This window comes from Piliocolobus tephrosceles, chromosome 1 (genome assembly GCF_002776525.5).
Source record: "Piliocolobus tephrosceles isolate RC106 chromosome 1, ASM277652v3, whole genome shotgun sequence".
NCBI lineage: Eukaryota > Metazoa > Chordata > Mammalia > Primates > Cercopithecidae > Piliocolobus > Piliocolobus tephrosceles.
In genome coordinates, this window is record NC_045434.1 from 211753224 (window position 1) to 211770911 (window position 17688).

The following is a 17688-nucleotide window of genomic DNA, read 5'->3' on the forward strand; positions in this document are numbered from 1 at the left end:
CGCCACCACACCCAGCTAATTTTTGTATTTTTAGTAGAGAATGGGTTTCACCGTGTTCGTCCCAAACTCCTGACCTCAGGTGATCCATCTGCCTCGGCCTTCCAAAGTGCTGGGATTACAGGTATGAGCCCCTACACCTGGCCGCATTATATATTTCTTTTACTTCTTTATGCCTCATCTAAATTGGGGGAAAAAAAGATTAGTAGTGGCTGAGGACTTATTAATTTTAATCAAGGAACATTTTTTAAAGTTTTGGTACATGTATATAATTTTCCCTCTTTTTGAAAAGTTTCAAAAACATACAGTTATGGTATACAAAATAACATTAAGAACACCTAGTATAAATAAATGTAACATTATGTTTGTGAACTTTTATTTTATTTATTTATTATTATTATTATTATTTGAGACAGTCTTGCTCTGTCACCCAGGCTGGAGTTAAGTGGCATAATCTTGGCTCATTGCAACCTCCACCTTCCAGGTTCAAGTGATTCTCATGCCTCAGCCTCCCCAGTAGCTGGGATTACAGGTGTGCCACCATGCCCAGATAACTTTTTGTATTTTTAGTAGAGACAGGGTTTCATGATGTTGCCAGGCTGGTCCTGAAGTCCTGAGCTCAGGCAATCTGTCTGCCTCAGCCTCCCAAAGTGCTAGGATTATAGGCGTGAGCCTGGACTGTAAACTTTTAATTTCTTTTTTTTTTTTAATTTTTATTTTTTGAGACAGAGTTCTGCTCTATCACTCAGCCTGCAGTGCAGCAGCACGATCTCGGCTTACTGCAACCTCCACCTTCTGGGTTCAAACGATTCTCGGGCCTCAGCCTCCCAGGTAGCTGGGATTACAGGCATGCGCCACAACACCCAGCTAAGGTTTCTGTATTTTTAGTAGAGACGGAATTTCGCCATGTTGGCCAGGCCAGTCTCAAACTCCTGATCTCAGGTGATCTGCCAGCCTCGGCCTCCCAAAGTGCTGGGATTACAGGCGTGAGTCACCACACCTGGCCAAAACTTTTAAATGTAAACTTTTTCCTTTAGTTTTTTTTATATAAAAGAAATGAAATATACATTCTTTTTAAAAAATTGCTACCTTTAGAAGACTGAGAGACAAAGAAAAAAAATTTTTAAAAACAAAATAAAAACAAAAAATTTGCAACCTTTATAGAATCCTCAGAAACAAACAATGTAGCACTTCCGTTGATTCCTAAACTATCCAATCCATTACTATCCTTTATCACTCAATAACAGAAATTGACCATGTTATACATGGAAGGTGATGATCCACACATTTATCAAATACTTCCACCAACTTCAGGCAGTTGCTGTACAGTCAGTTACTAATTTTCTGCCTTGCTTGTCCACATATTTCAACAATGGTCTATTTCAAAAAGCAGGCAGAATTCTTAAAACATAACTCATTTCTTTTTAAAATATGCTTTGTACTACTTTAGAAGATGAGGAAAAAAGGAGCGTTTATTTTCATGGTATTTTAGAGAAGGAAAGGGATCTTCATTTTACAGGTGAGGAAGGGAGTTATCCAAGGTGGTGCAAGAATGGCCGGAGAGCCTGATGTCCACTGATGGCTAGGGCCTTCTGCCAGCTAATGTCAAGCACGTCACGGGTCTTCATACCTGGGCTGTGTTAGGGAGCCTTGTAGTACTAAAGCAGTATGGGATATGCACTGTGAGCGGATGTTGCTCAGAAGCTGGCTGACTGCTGGCTGGCTGCACATCTGAAAAGGAAAGGTGGAAGTGAGGACAACAAGAAACAAACAATACAATTTCATGCTGTTAAAAACAAGAGTTAAAAGGGAGGGACCATCAGTAAACAGCATGCTTTCCTCTTCCTTTATTCTTAGTGAACGAACTACAGTAACTGTGCCTTCCAAGTGTACTGCCTCTGCAGAAATTGATGTCAGAGAAGAAAGAAGTGTAAGTTTGAGGTGATCAAAATTTTTTTTTTTTTTTTTGAGACGGAGTCTTGCTCTGTCGCCCAGGCTGGAGTGCAGTGGCCGGATCTCAGCTCACTGCAAGCTCCGCCTCCCGGGTTCACGCCATTCTCCTGCCTCAGCCTCCCGAGTAGCTGGGACCACAGGCGCCCGCCACCTCGCCCGGCTAATTTTTTGTATTTTTAGTAGAGACGGGGTTTCACCGTGTTAGCCAGGATGGTCTCGATCTCCTGACCTCGTGATCCGCCCGTCTCGGCCTCCCAAAGTGCTGGGATTACAGGCTTGAGCCACCGCGCCCGGCCGAGGTGATCAAATTTATACTTAAGAAGCTTGGAGGCCGGGCGCGGTGTCTCACACCTGTAATTCCAGCACTTTGGGAGGCCAAGGCGAGCAGATCACTTGATGTCAGAAGTTTAAGACTAGCCTGGGTCAGGCGCGGTGGCTCACGCCTGTAATCCCAGCACTTTGAGAGGCCAAGACAGGCAGATCACGAGGTCAGGAGATCGACGTCATCCTGGCCAACATGGTGAAACCTTGTCTCTACTAAAAGACAAAAAATTAGCCAGACATGGTGGTGCACGCCTATAGTCCCAGCTACTCGAGAGGCTGAGGCAGGGGAATCACTTCAACCCAGGAGGCAGAGATTGCAGTGAGCCGAGATTGTGACACTGCACTCCAGCCTGGCGACAGAGCAAGGCTCCATCTCAAAAAAAAAAAAGAAAAAACACAACCTGGCCAACATGGTGAAACCCCATCTCTACTAAAAAAAATAACAATTAGCTAGGTGTGCCGGGCGGGGTGGTTCATGCTTGTAATCACAGCACTTTGAGAGGCCAAGGTGGGAGGATCACTTGAGGTCAGGAGTTCGAGACCAGCCTCACTAACATGGAGAAACCCCATCTCTACTAAAAATACAAAATTAGCCGGGCATGGTGGCTCATGCCTGTAATCCCAGCTACTCGGGAGGCTGAGGCAGGAGAATCGCTTGAACCTGGGAGGTGGAGGTTGCAGTGAGCCAAGATTGTGCCATTGTACTCCAGGCTGGGCAGCAAGAGTGAAACTCTGTCTCAAAAAAAAAAAAAAAAAAAATTAGCTGGGGGTGGTGGCAGGTGCCTGTAATCCTAGCTACTCGGGAGGGGAGGCAGGAGAACCACTTGAACCCAGGAGGTGGAGGATGAGTGAGCTGAGATAACACCACTGCACTCCAGCCTGGGTGACAGAGCAAGACTCCATCTCAAAAAACAAAAAATCAAAAAACCTTGAAGACATGCCCACTCATTTTGCTTCCGCTAAGGTTAAGTATAGCAAAGCCCAAAGAAGGCCCTTTACAAATATGAAACTAACCAGTGGACAAAAGGGTAGTTTCTAATGTAAAACTAAAATCAGAAAATGAAATAGGAATAAAATGATAAAACAATGAAGCCAGTCAAGAGAAATGATGGGAAAAGGGTAGCTTACTGAGTTTAAGCCCAGCCTTGCAACTTATTATTTATGTGATTCTGGACAAGTATTTAATCTCTCTGAGAGTTATTTGCTTAGTCATACCTTGGAAAAAGAATGCCTATGTCATACCGGGTTCCACTGCACTAACAGAGCATCTGTGAGGATACAAGCTAATGTCGACCTGGCACAGTCCTTGGCAATCTACAGAGGCTCCATAATGTTGGTTATTATAACCAACCAGCAGAATTATCAGGGCCATATGAGTCACTGGCGGTACCCAGCTACAGTGTGGTCAAGAGAGGACTCTGAAGCCAGGCCATCTAGGTTCACACCTTGGCCCTGTCTCCACTAGAATGTGAGTTCCACGAGGGCAGGAAGCTCTGTTTTGTTCATTGACACATCCTAAGTTCCTAGTACGGTGCCTGGTGCATGGCAAACGCTCGATAATTACTTTACTGATTGAATAAATGAATGAATGCTCCAGGCGTGGGGATAATCAAACAAATAACTAGGCTTTTTTTTTTGTTTGTTTAAAGTTAATGCATTTCATATTACCTTTGGTGCTTTTTTTTCCTCTATTCCAACTCGGTCGAAACACTCGATGAGGTAGTTCAGCATATCTGTCTCTTTGCAGGTTTCAATGGTGAAATGGTCACTGTAGGAATCCCAATTACTTGCTCCACCAGAGGCTCCCAAACTTTAGAGAAGAGAAAAAGAAATTATGATTCTTATCTCTTGAATATTTTTGGCAGAGTTTGCATTTCTGCAGCAGAAAGCCTGTTAGGATCCCTGCACACATAACAAAGCACAAACACCCATGCCGCCAAGATCCACCCTGACTGCTCATTTTACCTGCTCCAAAGCCAACAACAGTAACTTTTAGTAACATTTTAGGGACCTAAGAAGGGTTGCTTCTTACTGCAGGTGGCAACTCATAAAACCAGAAGCACTAAGAACCGGTACCAAGTGTTAAACATTGGAAGGGACATCACAGGTCCTTTAACCAAAAAGAATGGCATCACTCAGAGACCTGTAGGTAAAGCCAGACTATGCTACTGCTGTAATCGAACTCTTTAGGGGAGAAGTTATGAGGGACTAACAAAACAGCCCTCATCTTTGTGACTTCCACCGTGGATCTCAAAAGCCCTCACCTAACATTTGGCAACAGAACCAGAGGTTAAAAAGCTCTCCAGTTAGGAGGAGACGTGAACACATTTGCTATCAACATAAAAACTCCAAAACTATCAGTGAAAAAGGTAAAGTAGCAGAATAAAAGACAAAACAAAAACATTGTACTAGGAGTAACCCTACGTAGGTTCCAGTTTCAACCCCACTGCTTACTTGTTACCTGAACCTAGAACGTCTATCTCTTTTGCAGTGGGGTTTTAATGAAATAGAGTGGAGGTACTTTGTAAAATATCAGCAGTATACACTGTGCAGCACTGTTATGTTAGTAATAACTATCCTCTGAGACAAAAACCAAACATAATCACAAGAGTTAAATTTGAGGAAATTAAACAAAGTTAAAATCAACCATTGACAGGCCACATAACAAATCTGGTGTTTAATTCACAAACTGATTTGATATACATAAAAGACACACAGGGATTAATTACGACAAAGGAAAGAGTAAGGAGTACTGAAATGAAGAAAATGAGGAAACATAAACTTAGCAAAAAAACTACACACAGAAGATGATAAAGGATGAGAATATGGCCGGGCATGGTGACTCATGCCTGTAATCCCAGCACTTTCAAAGGCCAAGGCAGGTGGATCACTTGAGGCCAGGAGTTCAAGACCAGCCTGACCAACAGGGCGAAACCTGTTTCTACTAAAAATACAAAAATGTGTTGGGCGTGGTGGCACATGTCTGTAATCCCAGCCACTTCGGAGGCTGAGGCACAAGAATCACTTGAACGTGGGAGGAGGCTGTTGCAGTGATCCAAGATCATGCCACTGCACTCCTGCCTGGGTGACAGAGAGAGACGCGGTCCTAAAAAAAAAGAAAAAAAGTATGGGAACATCAGGAATGTGAGAGACACAATCTTACTTAAACCCAGGACACACAATTAATGTCTAGAAACTAACAGGACCAAGAGGAATTGACATGTTTTACAGACAGATAGATATGCATAACTAATTTTGGAACACATTTGGAACACATGCGCCACATAACAACATTTCACTCTATGATGGACCAAATATACCATAGTGGTCCCACAAGGTTATAATGCCATATTTTGACTATATCTTTTCTATGTTTAGATATGCTTAGATACACAAATACTCACCATAATTGGCATAATCATCAAATTGCCTACAGTGTTCAGTACACTAACATGCTGTACAGGTTTATAGCCTAAGAGAAACAGGCTATATATAATGCCTAGGTGTGTAGTAGGCTGTATGATCTAGGTTTGTGTAAGTATATTCTATGCTGTTCACACAATGACCAATCCGCCTAATGACGCATTTCTCAGAATGTATCCCTGTCATTAGGGGACACATATCTATATGGACATCATTGTCCTCAGATTTTGGAAAGATATACAGAATTGACCTTGGAATAAAGGCATGCTGTTGGCCAAGCATGGTGGCTGATGCCTGTAATCCCAGCACTGTGGGAGGCTGAGGCAGGTGGATCACTTGAGGTACAGGAGTTCAAGATCAGCCTGACCAACATGGTGAAACCCTATCTCTACTAAAAATACAAAAAACTTAGCCGGGCGTGGTGGTGCGTGCCTGTAATTCCAGCTACTTGGGAGGCTGAGGCAGGAGAATCTCTTGAACCCGGGAGGCGGAGGCTATAGTAAGCTGAGATCGCACCACTGCACTCCAGCCTGGGCAAGAGAGCAACTATGATATTGGCTGGGCATGGTGGCTCATGCCTGTAATCCCAGCACTTTTTTTTTTTTTTTTGAAATGGAGTCTCAGTCTGTTGCCCAGGCTGGAGTGTGGTGGCGCCATCTTGGCTCACTGCAAGCTCCGCCTCCCAGGTTCCCGCCATTCTCCTGCCTCAGCCTCCCAAGTAGCTGAGACTGCAGGCGCCTGCCACCATGCCTGGCTAATTTTTGTATTTTTAGTAGAGACACGGTTTCACCATGTTGGCCAGGATGATCTCAATCTCCTACCTCGTGATCCACCCACTTCAGCCTCCCAAAGTGCTGGGATTATAGGCAAGAGCCACCATATCCGGCTGCAAAGCATCTTATGTTTGATGTCAATAGGTCCTTACCAGCTGCCAGGCCTCAGTCTGATGCAGCACCCACAGCCAGCATGTGAGCGTGCACGTGAACTCAGTATGCTTAGATGGTGCTGGCTCATGTAACTGCCACTGAAATTATTCCCATTCCTGGCAATACATCCTACTTCATTTTAACTTAAATGTGAAACCCTCACTGCCACTTGAAATATTTTCACAAACCGTTCACTAACACATGAAAAGTGACAATGTATGTAGAAGACTATGTAGACGATTGCTTTTCTTGTGCCAGGCAATGCAAGGAGAGGCACTCAGGATATATCAGAGAATTTTCAAAAGAGGTCAGTGTGTTTTGGTGATTGATATGGTTGGGATGTCTGTCCCCTCCAAATCTCATGCTGAAATGCAGTCCCCAGTGTTGGGGCAGGGCCTAGGGGGAGGTGACTGGTTTTGGTGATTGATATGGTTGGGATGTCTGTCCCCTCCAAGTCTCATGTTGAAATGCAGTCTCCAGTGTTGGAGCAGGGCCTAGGGGGAGGTGACTGGATCATGGGTGCAGATCCCTCGCGAATGGCTTAGCACCATCCCCTTGGTGATGAGTGAGTTCTCACTCAGTGAGTTCACATGAGATCTGGTTGTTTAAGAGTCTGGGACTCCTCCTCCTCCTCTCTGTCGCTCCTGTTTTCGCCATGTGACCTGCCTCCTCCCCTTTCACCTCCTGCCCTGAGTGAAAGCTTTCTGAGACCCTCACAAGAAGCCGATGCTGGTGTCAAGCTTCTTGAACAGCCTGAGGTACCGTGAGCCAATTAAACCTCTTTTCGTTATAAATTACCCTTTCTATATGGCAATGCAAACGGACTAACACAGTGATCACCATCCAGGCACCAAACAAGCTGACTTTCAAGAGGAGCGGTGTGGCGGGGGCAGGGAGGGGGGAGGGGAGTGAAACAAAGCTTCAACCAAACAGGAAATGTAGCATCAACCTCAGTATTTGTCAATATGTGTCACAATAATAATATTAATCTTAAAGGTGCCAGAGTAAATCATGATCACAAGTAAGAAAAAGTGGCCAGTTTCACTAACACAAGCATTAAGTATCAATGGTCAAAAACTGATTTACAAGAATTTTTAGATTCAAACTGAAAGAGGTAGATTCATATTGTGAGTGTGACATTGAAGGAGAAAGCAGTATATCGTACATGCATAAATTTATGCTATGAAGAAATATTTCTATGCTTTGGGAGGCTCAGGTGGGCAGATCACTTGAGATCAGGAGTTTGAGACCAGCCTGGCCAATGTGGTGAAATCCGATCTCTACTAAAAATGCAAAAATTAGCTGGGCGTGGTGGCAGGTGCCTATAATCCCAGCTACTTGGGAGGCTGAGGCAGGTGAATCACTTGAACCCAGGAGATGGAGGTTGCAAAACAAAACAAAACAAAACAAAAAACACATATTTCTAAATGTTTAAAGTAGTATTTCATATTTTCCCTCAGCTGTTACAAAATTCATGATGCTTTTACAACTGTGACATCCTAAAATCTTAGAAATATGTCATATTTAAGTCCTAAGAGCATCTAGAAAATTATACTTCCCTCTGGGAGAATATGCAAACCATTTTCTGATAACTACATTAGCAGTCCAATGTAACCAAGTAATTACTTCACATAATAGAAACAGAGCTGCATCCTTCTGAAAACACAATGAAAATGTGCCTAGGGATTACACGTGCATCAGATCTGTGCAGACTGAATCCCATTTTAAATGCACCAATAAAACTTGCTCTTAAAGGGACTCTGTTTCAGTTTCTTCTATAATTACCCTCCCATTTACTGACTTCTCAAATGCAGGCTTTGGAATTTGCATTTTCTTTTTTTTTTTTTTTTTTGAGACAGAGTCTTGCTCTGTCACCCAGGCTGGAGTGCAGTGGTGTGATCTTGGCTCACTGCTACCTCTGCCTCCCGGGTTCAAGTGAATTCTCCTGCCTCAGCCTCTCTAGCCTCCTGACCTCAAGTGATCCGCCCACCTCGGCCCCCTGAAGTGCTGGGATTACAGGTGTGAGCCACCATGCCTGGCCTTGCGTTTTCTAGTAGCAAAGCAAAGTCAGAGTTGTGCAGGTTTAAGCACCATAAATTCATTTAACAAATGTTGCTAATGGACGTCCTGTGTTCTAGGCACTGCTGTAGGTCCTGGAATAGCGCATGGAACCAGGCAGATGAAGAGCGATGGCATGCATGCGTGGGTGCGTGTGTGTTCTATATAATGTTTGAGACAATGAGGTCAGTGGCCACCCCCTGTAGACCTGAGGAGAGTGAGGGAGCTGGCCATACAGCTATCTAGCAGGAGAGTGGTCCGAAGGGGAGAAACAAGTACAAAAGCCTAGGGCAGGAGGGAATATTATGTGCAAAGAACAGGAGTCCAGTATACGAACTAGGGGAAGTAGGTGAGTAGAGGGAGATTAAGTTAGAATGGGGCATGTAAGTGCATGTGTGCTTGATGTGGGGGGGTGTGTGTAGTGTGTGGGGTGTGTGTGTGTGTGTGTGTGTGTGTAGTATGTGGAGTGTACATGAGATGCAGGGCCTTGTAGACTATGGTCAGAGGCTTTGGATTTTACTCTGTGTGAGAAGGGAAATCACTGGGGGATCTTAGGGATAGACATGGTGGAAAGATCGTGTGTGTGCGCGTGTGTGCGTGTGAGAGAGAGAGAGAAAGAGAGAGCAAGACAGGGTTTCACTCTTATCACCCAGGCTGGAGTGCAGTGGCAGGATCATTACTCACTGCAGCCTCTAACTCCTGGGCTCAGGCAAGCCTCCCACCTCAGCCTCCAAAGTGATAGGATTACCTGTGCTTGCCACTGTGCCCAGCCAGAAAGATTTCTTTTCCACTGTTTCTATGTTTCAACCCCAAGCAGTGACGATCAGCAAAAACAGGAGGGTGAATGTCAACGTTTTTCACTATTCACTAATTTTCCCTTTCTCTACTTATATAAGGCTCGTGACATTCAAGATTTGACCTCCTTCACTGAAATATCTACAGTTAAAAAACAAACACAAAACCACCAAATTTCTTTCTAGTCATCAACTTCGTAAGAAACAATTAGAAACATTTTCCTCAGGATAACTTCTATGGTATCTTTATCACAGGGTAATTCTTTTTTTTTTTCAGATCAACTTCTGGCTTTTGTTTATTGATTTTTATTAACTTTCATTTTAGGTTTGGGGGTACATATGAAGGTTTGTTACACAGGTAAATTCCTGTTAAGGAGGCTTGCTGTACAGATTATTTCATCACCCATGCATTAAGCCCAGCGCCCAACAGTTATCTCTTCACAGATGGTAATTCTCACTTCACTCCCTTATGCCACTCCCGCAAAAAGCAGTTCCTTATAACTCAAACAGTTCTTTTCTCAGAAGTCTGCAAAACATTACAGAAGGAATGTTTTACCTCTTTAAAATTAATCCTTATCATCACCCTTATAAATACTTAACATATAAATGTATGTCCCAACTACTTCCAAAAACATTTGTAAGACATCGAATGCACTGGGCCAGTGGATGGAGAGAGTGATCCAACCCCTGATGATTCTTTCTTCTGTGACATCAGTCTTACCAGGCAAGAAGGGGGTGTTAAAATTGCTTACTTCAGAGTAAACAAAATTCTGGGAAGATCAATTAGAAAGGGGGAAGGAAAATACTATTTCTTTGCTGACTGCTCAAAGTAACATGGTTTTGGCCGGATGCAATGGCTCACACCTGTAATCCCAGCACTTTGGGAGGCCGAGGCAGGCAGATCACCTGAAGTCAGGAGTTTGAGACTTTGGGAGGCTGAGGTGGGCAGTTTAACCTGAGGTCTGGAGTTTGAGACCACCCTGGCCAACATGGTAAAACCCTGTCTCTACTAAAAATACAAAAATTAGCCAGGTATGGTGGCATGTGCCTGTAATCCCAGCTACTTGGGAGGTTGAGGCAGGAGAATTGCTTAAACCCAGGAGGTGGAGGCTGCAGTGAGCCGAGATCGCTCCACTGCACTCCAGTTTGGGTGACAAAGCGAGATTCTGTCTCAAAAAAAAAAAAAAAAAAAAGTAACAAGGTTTTTTACTAGCTCTCCTTGGCTCTGATCCTACTTAGAAGAACCCTAAGTTCTTCTATTTGTTTACATAGTTGTTACGTATTTTTACCCATGCTTTGGCATTCTTTTTTATATCAACTAAGAACCAGTAAGTTGCCAAAATCTGGATGATCACAGTTCATTGTAACAGCCAACAAGGGACATACCAACTGACTGGGATGGCATTTTGTAATTAAGGAGCGAAATGCCGGCGCTTCCTTGCCAAAGGAACCGAGTAGATGCACAGACTCTCGGAAGCAAAAACAGTAGTAAGGAACAAGAACAAACAAGATCTGTTTGGGTGAAAATGGAAAAGTGGGTGTCAGCATGGTGTAGTGGTGAAGAACGTGAGTCTGGATTCAGGATGCTCAAGTCTGAATGTATTTCTGTGACTCTGACCCTCTTGTCCATCCCCGCCCACACCGCCCATTCTCCCCCGCCCATTCCCCCCCACTCCCCCCCACCACCACTTCCTCACAGCAGGCTATAGCGAGGAGTAAAGGGGCTGATGTATGGCCAGTGCTGACACCATATCTGGCGCACAATGCTCCATAAGCTATTTGCAGCTATTTTTATACACTTGGTAAATTTTATTCCTCCTAGTAGGGAGAGAATTTAGATCTGAGGCAAGGCTGGGGTGTTAGAAATCCAGAAAGAGGGGTATTAGTAAAAGCAGCACACAATCTGATATGGTTGTTAGAGAAAGTCACAACTAAATAGGCCAGGGAGAGAGAATTTTTCCCACAGAAAATGTACAGTAAAACAGATAACACAGCACTTTCACCATGTGGAAACTGATTCCTAGGAAGGATGCCTGCTTTTTTACTACAATCATGCAATAGGATTTTATCTACATGAAAAAGATACTTTCACCTTTGGGAAATTTACTTGAAAAATGGTGATAAAATGTTCAACGTAATACAAATATCAACCTTCCTGAATCAATATTCAACCTTGTATCAACATTCCTGTCCCTTTACATATTCCCTAATGATTCTTCTGAACACCATCGAATTGAATGAAGTGTACCTAACTCCCACTGCAGTCTCTATTTATAGCCTGGAGTTATTTTTGAACAGTGCTAGGCACAAACACCAACTCGGTCCAGAGGAAACTTCGATTTAAGAGCAAAATTGTAAGACAATGAGTCAGAGGATTAGAAAGAAGGTGCTATTATATTCTCTTGCTCAAAGTCACCTACACAACCCAAGTGGTGTTTTCCACTCGGTTTCCAGGGGTAAACATTTAGCAATATCTGGAACTATGTTTCAGCCTCTGCGGTCATTTGAAAGGCTCTGTAAACAAATAGGGTCTGGCTTCACTGAGGTCCAGGAGGTGCTAAGAGAAATTTAAGGCTAGACATGAAAGCAGAGTCACAGTTATTATACCAGACAGGATGACCTCATATGTTCTTCGATGGATTGCCCAGACTGAGCTCAATGGGGGTGAACGGGGAGGTGGCGGAGGCCGGGAGGGGGTGGGAAGGGAACACACACACACGCACACACACACACACACACACACACACACACACACACACACAGCCCTCCCTCAAATCCCAGCCCCTCTCCCATTACTAAATAGCAGCAATCCATGCAACTGTACTTAAGCAAACATGCCTCAGAGAGTACAAGTTGTCATATCTGGTAGTTCACAATAACATTCTCGCAACAAATGAAGTGTCCTTCATTTTAGATCTAAAGGCGGATAACCTTCATGATTGATCTTTAATCTGCTTTCATGCTTTTGAAAAATGATTATACATAAAGTTGTCCTCCAAACTTGCCAGGCGACAACTCTGAAAATTCTCAGGCCAGGCGCAGTGGCTCACTCCTGTAATCCCAACACTTTGGGAGGCCAAGGCGGGCAGATCACTTGAGGTCAGGAGTTCAAGACCAGTCTGGCCAACCTGGCGAAACCCCGTCTCTACTAAAAATACAAAAATTAGCCAGGCATAGTGGCGGGTGCCTGTAATCCCAACCACTTGGGAGGCCGAGGCAGGAGAATCGCTTGAACCCAGGAGGCGGAGGTTGCAGTGAGCCAAGAACGCGCCACTGCACTCCAGCCTGGGCAATAAGAGCAGAACTCTGTCTCAAAAAAAAAAAAAAAGAAAGAAAAAAAGAAAATACTCCTATGTGCTACTTTATCCCATAAGGTCTGAACACATCAATATACTCTGGAGCCCAACTCATTTGACCGTACCCCGCCTGGATTCAAAGCACGCCCCTTGTTAGAGCTTATAGAAGTTAGTTCCTAAGCATCTATGCACATGCAGGGGTAAGACTCCATTCCTCTGATACCTGGACCCAAACTGGACACAAGAAAAATCATCACCACCACCACCACCTTCATCATCACCATCACCATCATCATCATCATCTTCTTCATCTTCTTCATCACTACTGTCCCCAGAAAGTGCGAGGAAGAGGAAGGAGAAAGGATTGTCGTACATACTACCACAACAAAAGCAAAAAAGGCCATCAGAGAACAAAGAAAAAACAAGAGGGGGAGAAGCTTTTGCAACTGCTGTCCTTTTAAACAAACCTTACACTAAAACTTTTGGCCACTGACATGCAGAAACATAATTCACCTAAATTATAGAAACACATATAGGTACATTTGAGAGAAGGGGCCACTGGATTAGTGGAATTCTGATACTCCTTCCTTCTAAGAGACTGAACTTACATATAACTAAAACTCAACACGTCAGGGCATGAACCTACCCACCCCACTCACCGAAAGTAAAAAACACCAGGTCCAGATTTGCTCCCACACCTACTTGGTCTGATTGCATTTCAACTACCACTGGCAACAGGACAAAAGGCCAAAAAGGGTTCCCATGTGCCCCAACTCTCAAAGGGAAGAAAGGGACTCACAATAGAATACAGCAACCCAAACTTTCCGGCATGATCAGAGCCTGGCAGAAGCATGGACTCAGAGTACATGCCTACCAAACTAGTTAGCCACACAGGTTAATAACCCAAAACAACAACAATTTAATGGAGTCAGTGTCACACAGCACTTCTTCCAAACCGTGTTAATCTCCTTTCCCTACACCGCAAACACACACACAAGTCTCCTGCAGGATAAATACCTAGGAGAGATCCTCAGGGAGGAGGGGCGTCTGCTCGCGGCACTGGGTGAGGCGGGTGGTAGGGGTGGACCCGTGCTGCTGGGCCTCTGTCTGGAACTGCTGGCGGGCACTGCTTGGGGGCTACTGGCAAGGGCAGGGGGACTTGGGGAGCTTGACAGAATGGAGACGCCTGAGGACGCCCACGGGTGAGTGACAGTGTAGGGGCGATACCGCGGGGATGAAGGCTGGCTTCCCGCAGCAGTTCCAGAGGCTGCACTGTGAGGACTGAGGGGAGTGGAAGGCACAGCCAACTGGCTAGCTGCACGGGAAGGTGAGGCAAGAGACGGGCCCATCACGGGAACAGAGCTCCAGAAACTGGGAGTGGGAGCTGGACTACTTTCATAGAGGCTAAATTAGTTGAGAAAGGGAGGAAAGAAGAGAAAAATCAAAGAAAAACTTGAGATAACTGACTAAAACAGAAAATGTCAAGCTTTTAAAGGAGAATCATTTCAGTTCAAGTATATCTAGCAGATAAACATCTAAATAATTATAATCTAATTGCTCTATTGATCTAGAGACTATACTTACAAGACAATAAAGTCCCCATACGAAGAATGATGTAGTACACACAGTCAACTGCTTCTAAAACTTCATCTACCAATATCTTAACCATAGAGAGCCAAAAAGTAATCATCTAGAAAAGAGAATTCCACTTCCAATGACTAAATCCACCTCCCCAAATATGATATATGCCACACCCTGTATGACACAGATTAACACTGTAAACAAACATTCCCTTCTCCTATATACTTCACAGTTATTTTACTACCAGTTAGATGTGCAAAGAAAACCACACTAACCTAGACAAAGAGCTGGCACCAAAGGAACCCACGTTGCAGAACATGGGGCTTGTTCCTGGATTGGAGCCAGTATTTAGCAAGAGATTTCTGTCTGGTGACCGTGCTGCTGCAGCAATTGGCTGTGATGTGGCTGTCAGACTGGCAAATGGGTTTTCATCTCTAGTCTGAGTGGACATCATTAGCACTTCCATTAAAATCTGGCCAATCAAGTCCTTAAAATCGGAGAACACTGTTGGAAAGGCAGAATAAAGAACAGGTTACACACAGTTCGAACTCAGGTTACACAGCCCTTGAATAAGCCAACTGACCCCGAGTGGTTCAGTGCAGTATCCTGGATTGGATTCTGGAATGGTAAATGGATATTAGTGGAAAACCTGGTACAACCTAAATAAAGCCTTGTGTTTAGTTAGTAGTAATTTCTTAGTTTTGACAAAGGTACCATGGTTATATAAGATACTAACATCAGGGGAGACTGGGTAAAGTATATACAGGAACTCCCTGCACTAACTGAAACTATTCCAAAACTAAAAGTTTATTAAAAAGAAAGTTGGGGTACAGTCATTGAGAGTTACTGCTGATGTATACTAACTGTAAAAAGAAGCTACTCCCAACTATAGAGGTTACTTTATTATACTACAAAAGTAACTGGGTTAATATTTCTTAGTCTAGATATGTTTTATAGATAGTAATAAAACTATTAAGTCCAAGGTTCAAAAGATTTTATGAAGGGTCCAATATCTAGTCACCATGTGGCTGGCCGAGCAAATGCTACATTCTAGCTTCCTTTTTATTCCTTGCAGCTCCCAGTTGATTTACTGTTGGTCTTTAGATACATTTTAAATACCACTAAAAAAAGTTTTAACTCATGGAAATTTTATCTGATTTGGTTATTTAAAATTACCACTTACATGTGTAAGACAGATGTGAGAATCTTAAGATTTATAATAAGAATAACAAGTAGCAGAGTTTCAAATACACGGTCTTCTCTATTAGCAGAGTTAATAAGTAAAATCAGAAATAGTCTTATCTATCCTCCGGAAACACAAAGGACTTCTTTTTTTCCCTCCTCAGAAGATAGGCAGCACAGAAAAGAAAAAGGCGATCTCCTTGATATTCACGCATCCAATTAAAATGTATCTATTGAGGGGACTATTTCGTGCAAGATATCCCTCTAGGTATTGGGGATACATCAATGAGTAAAATAGACAAAAATCCCTACCATGAGGGAGGTTATATTCCAGTGATAGGCAAAAAAAACCACTCCAGCACACCTCCCATACCTATTCTGCATTCCAAATGACTGCTGTAAAGAATGAGGATAGTGCCCTGATGCTGATATCTTGCTAAGAGTTTTAATATTTTGTTACGAGCGTGGCCTCTTAAAGTAGAATATCAGAAACACAGCAAAATGTCATTATGTTCTGTCTTGCTAAGCAATTTAGCCAAATAGACCAATTCCACTGTCTATACATGGCTTCATAGGCACTTAAAGCTGGCATAGCTTATACAGAACACTTCTCTAAGGATCCCTGGAGACCACTCACTGTATCTATACTTCATAAGAGGAGGTAAGGCCAGGCTCGGTGGCTCCAGCCTGTAATCCCAGCACTTTGGGAGGCCGAGGCGGGTGGATCACGAAGTGAAGAGATCGAAACCATCCTGGCCAACACAGTGAAATCCCATCTGTACTAAAACTACAAAAATTAGCTGGGCATGGTGGTGCATGCCTGTAGTCCCAGCTACTTGGGTGGCTGAGGCAGAAGAATCGCTTGAACTCAGGAGGCAGAGGTTGCAGTCAGCCGAGATCGCGCCACTGCACTCCAGCCTGGTGACAGAGTGAGACTCCGTCTCAAATAAATAAATAAATAAAGACGAGGTAATGCTCTAAGCACCTTCTTACTACAAAGGGAAAAACTCCAACCCTGAGAAAATGGAGACCATTAACTTATTTACATAGTATTGTAGAAATCATGAAAATGAAAAATAAGTTATCAATAAGATCAGTGGAAAGGGAAGAAAGTGGCTAAACAGCTGTGTCCTCATCAAGAAGCATCCCTGTTATCAAAAATACAACTCAAGAGCAAGAAGGAGTGAATGTGGATAACAGATGGCAAAGATCTCACATCTTATTTTCTTGTTGAGTACTCTGCAGTAAGACTGCTGAGCTAGATTCCTACCTTCTTTTGGGTTCTGCTTAAATTGTGCAGAAAGAGAAGAAAGAAAGATGACATCTCTGTCCCGGTCCTTCCAAGAGACACGGAAGATCTTACAGACCAGCTGTAAGGCCTGCTCTTCAGACACTTCAGGGCCCGAGGAAGGCTCCTGGTGAAGAAGAATTGCGGGTTAATTTCAGATAAGACGTATGAGTTAGGTACTTCAATAGGAATACGTTATTCTGATTTAATTCATTATTAGTGATGATATTTTAAAAATGCATAAAACCCCCACTAATCAGGGGAAAAGTAAGCCTGTTACTGTAACATCAAAGTTACAACATCTAAGTCTCATGAGCTTATAATACAGTCTACGGGGAGCATAAAAGAGCAAAGATGGCCAGGTGTGGTGGCTCACACCTGTAATCCCAGCACTAAAAAAAAAAAAAAAAAGTCATCAAGGAAAAATACGTGATGTACATATCCTATCTATTTACTTTTCTGAATTTCACAGGACCAGGTTAATATTCTAGGTGCATGACCAACTTTCCTCCAGGAATTTTTCTTTTTTGAGACGGAGTCTGGCTCTGTCGCCCAGGCTGGAGTGCAGTGGCCAGAACTCAGCTCACTGCAAGCTCCGCCTCCCGGGTTTACGCCATTCTCCTGCCTCAGCCTCCCAAGTAGCTGGGACTACAAGCGCCCGCCACCTCGCCCGGCTAGTTTTTTGTATTTTTTAGTAGAGACGGGGTTTCACCGTGTTAGCCAGAATGGTCTCGATCTCCTGACCTCGTGATCCGCCCATCTTGGCCTCCCAAAGTGCTGGGATTACAGGCTTGAGCCACCGCGCCTGGCCGGAATTTTTCAAAAATGTAACATTTCTCATTACATATCACCACAGATAAAATATC

The 17688-nt window shown here is 43.6% G+C and overlaps 1 protein-coding gene across 2 annotated transcripts in view; it reads right to left on the reverse strand.

Moving 5' to 3' along the window:
* The window catches only part of UBE4B (ubiquitination factor E4B), a 152192-nt gene that overhangs the window by 64565 nt on the left and 69939 nt on the right, over nucleotides 1-17688 (reverse strand). Inside the window, exons 5-9 of one of the 2 annotated variants that reach the window (XM_023215306.2) lie at nucleotides 16805-16949; nucleotides 14628-14856; nucleotides 13789-14175; nucleotides 3943-4084; nucleotides 1628-1728 (exon numbers count right to left, since the gene is read on the reverse strand). In XM_023215306.2, the coding sequence (XP_023071074.1) occupies nucleotides 1628-1728; nucleotides 3943-4084; nucleotides 13789-14175; nucleotides 14628-14856; nucleotides 16805-16949 (1004 nt within the window). The remainder of the gene's footprint in view (nucleotides 1-1627; nucleotides 1729-3942; nucleotides 4085-13788; nucleotides 14176-14627; nucleotides 14857-16804; nucleotides 16950-17688) is intronic. The other variant, XM_023215307.3, reaches the window with a different exon arrangement.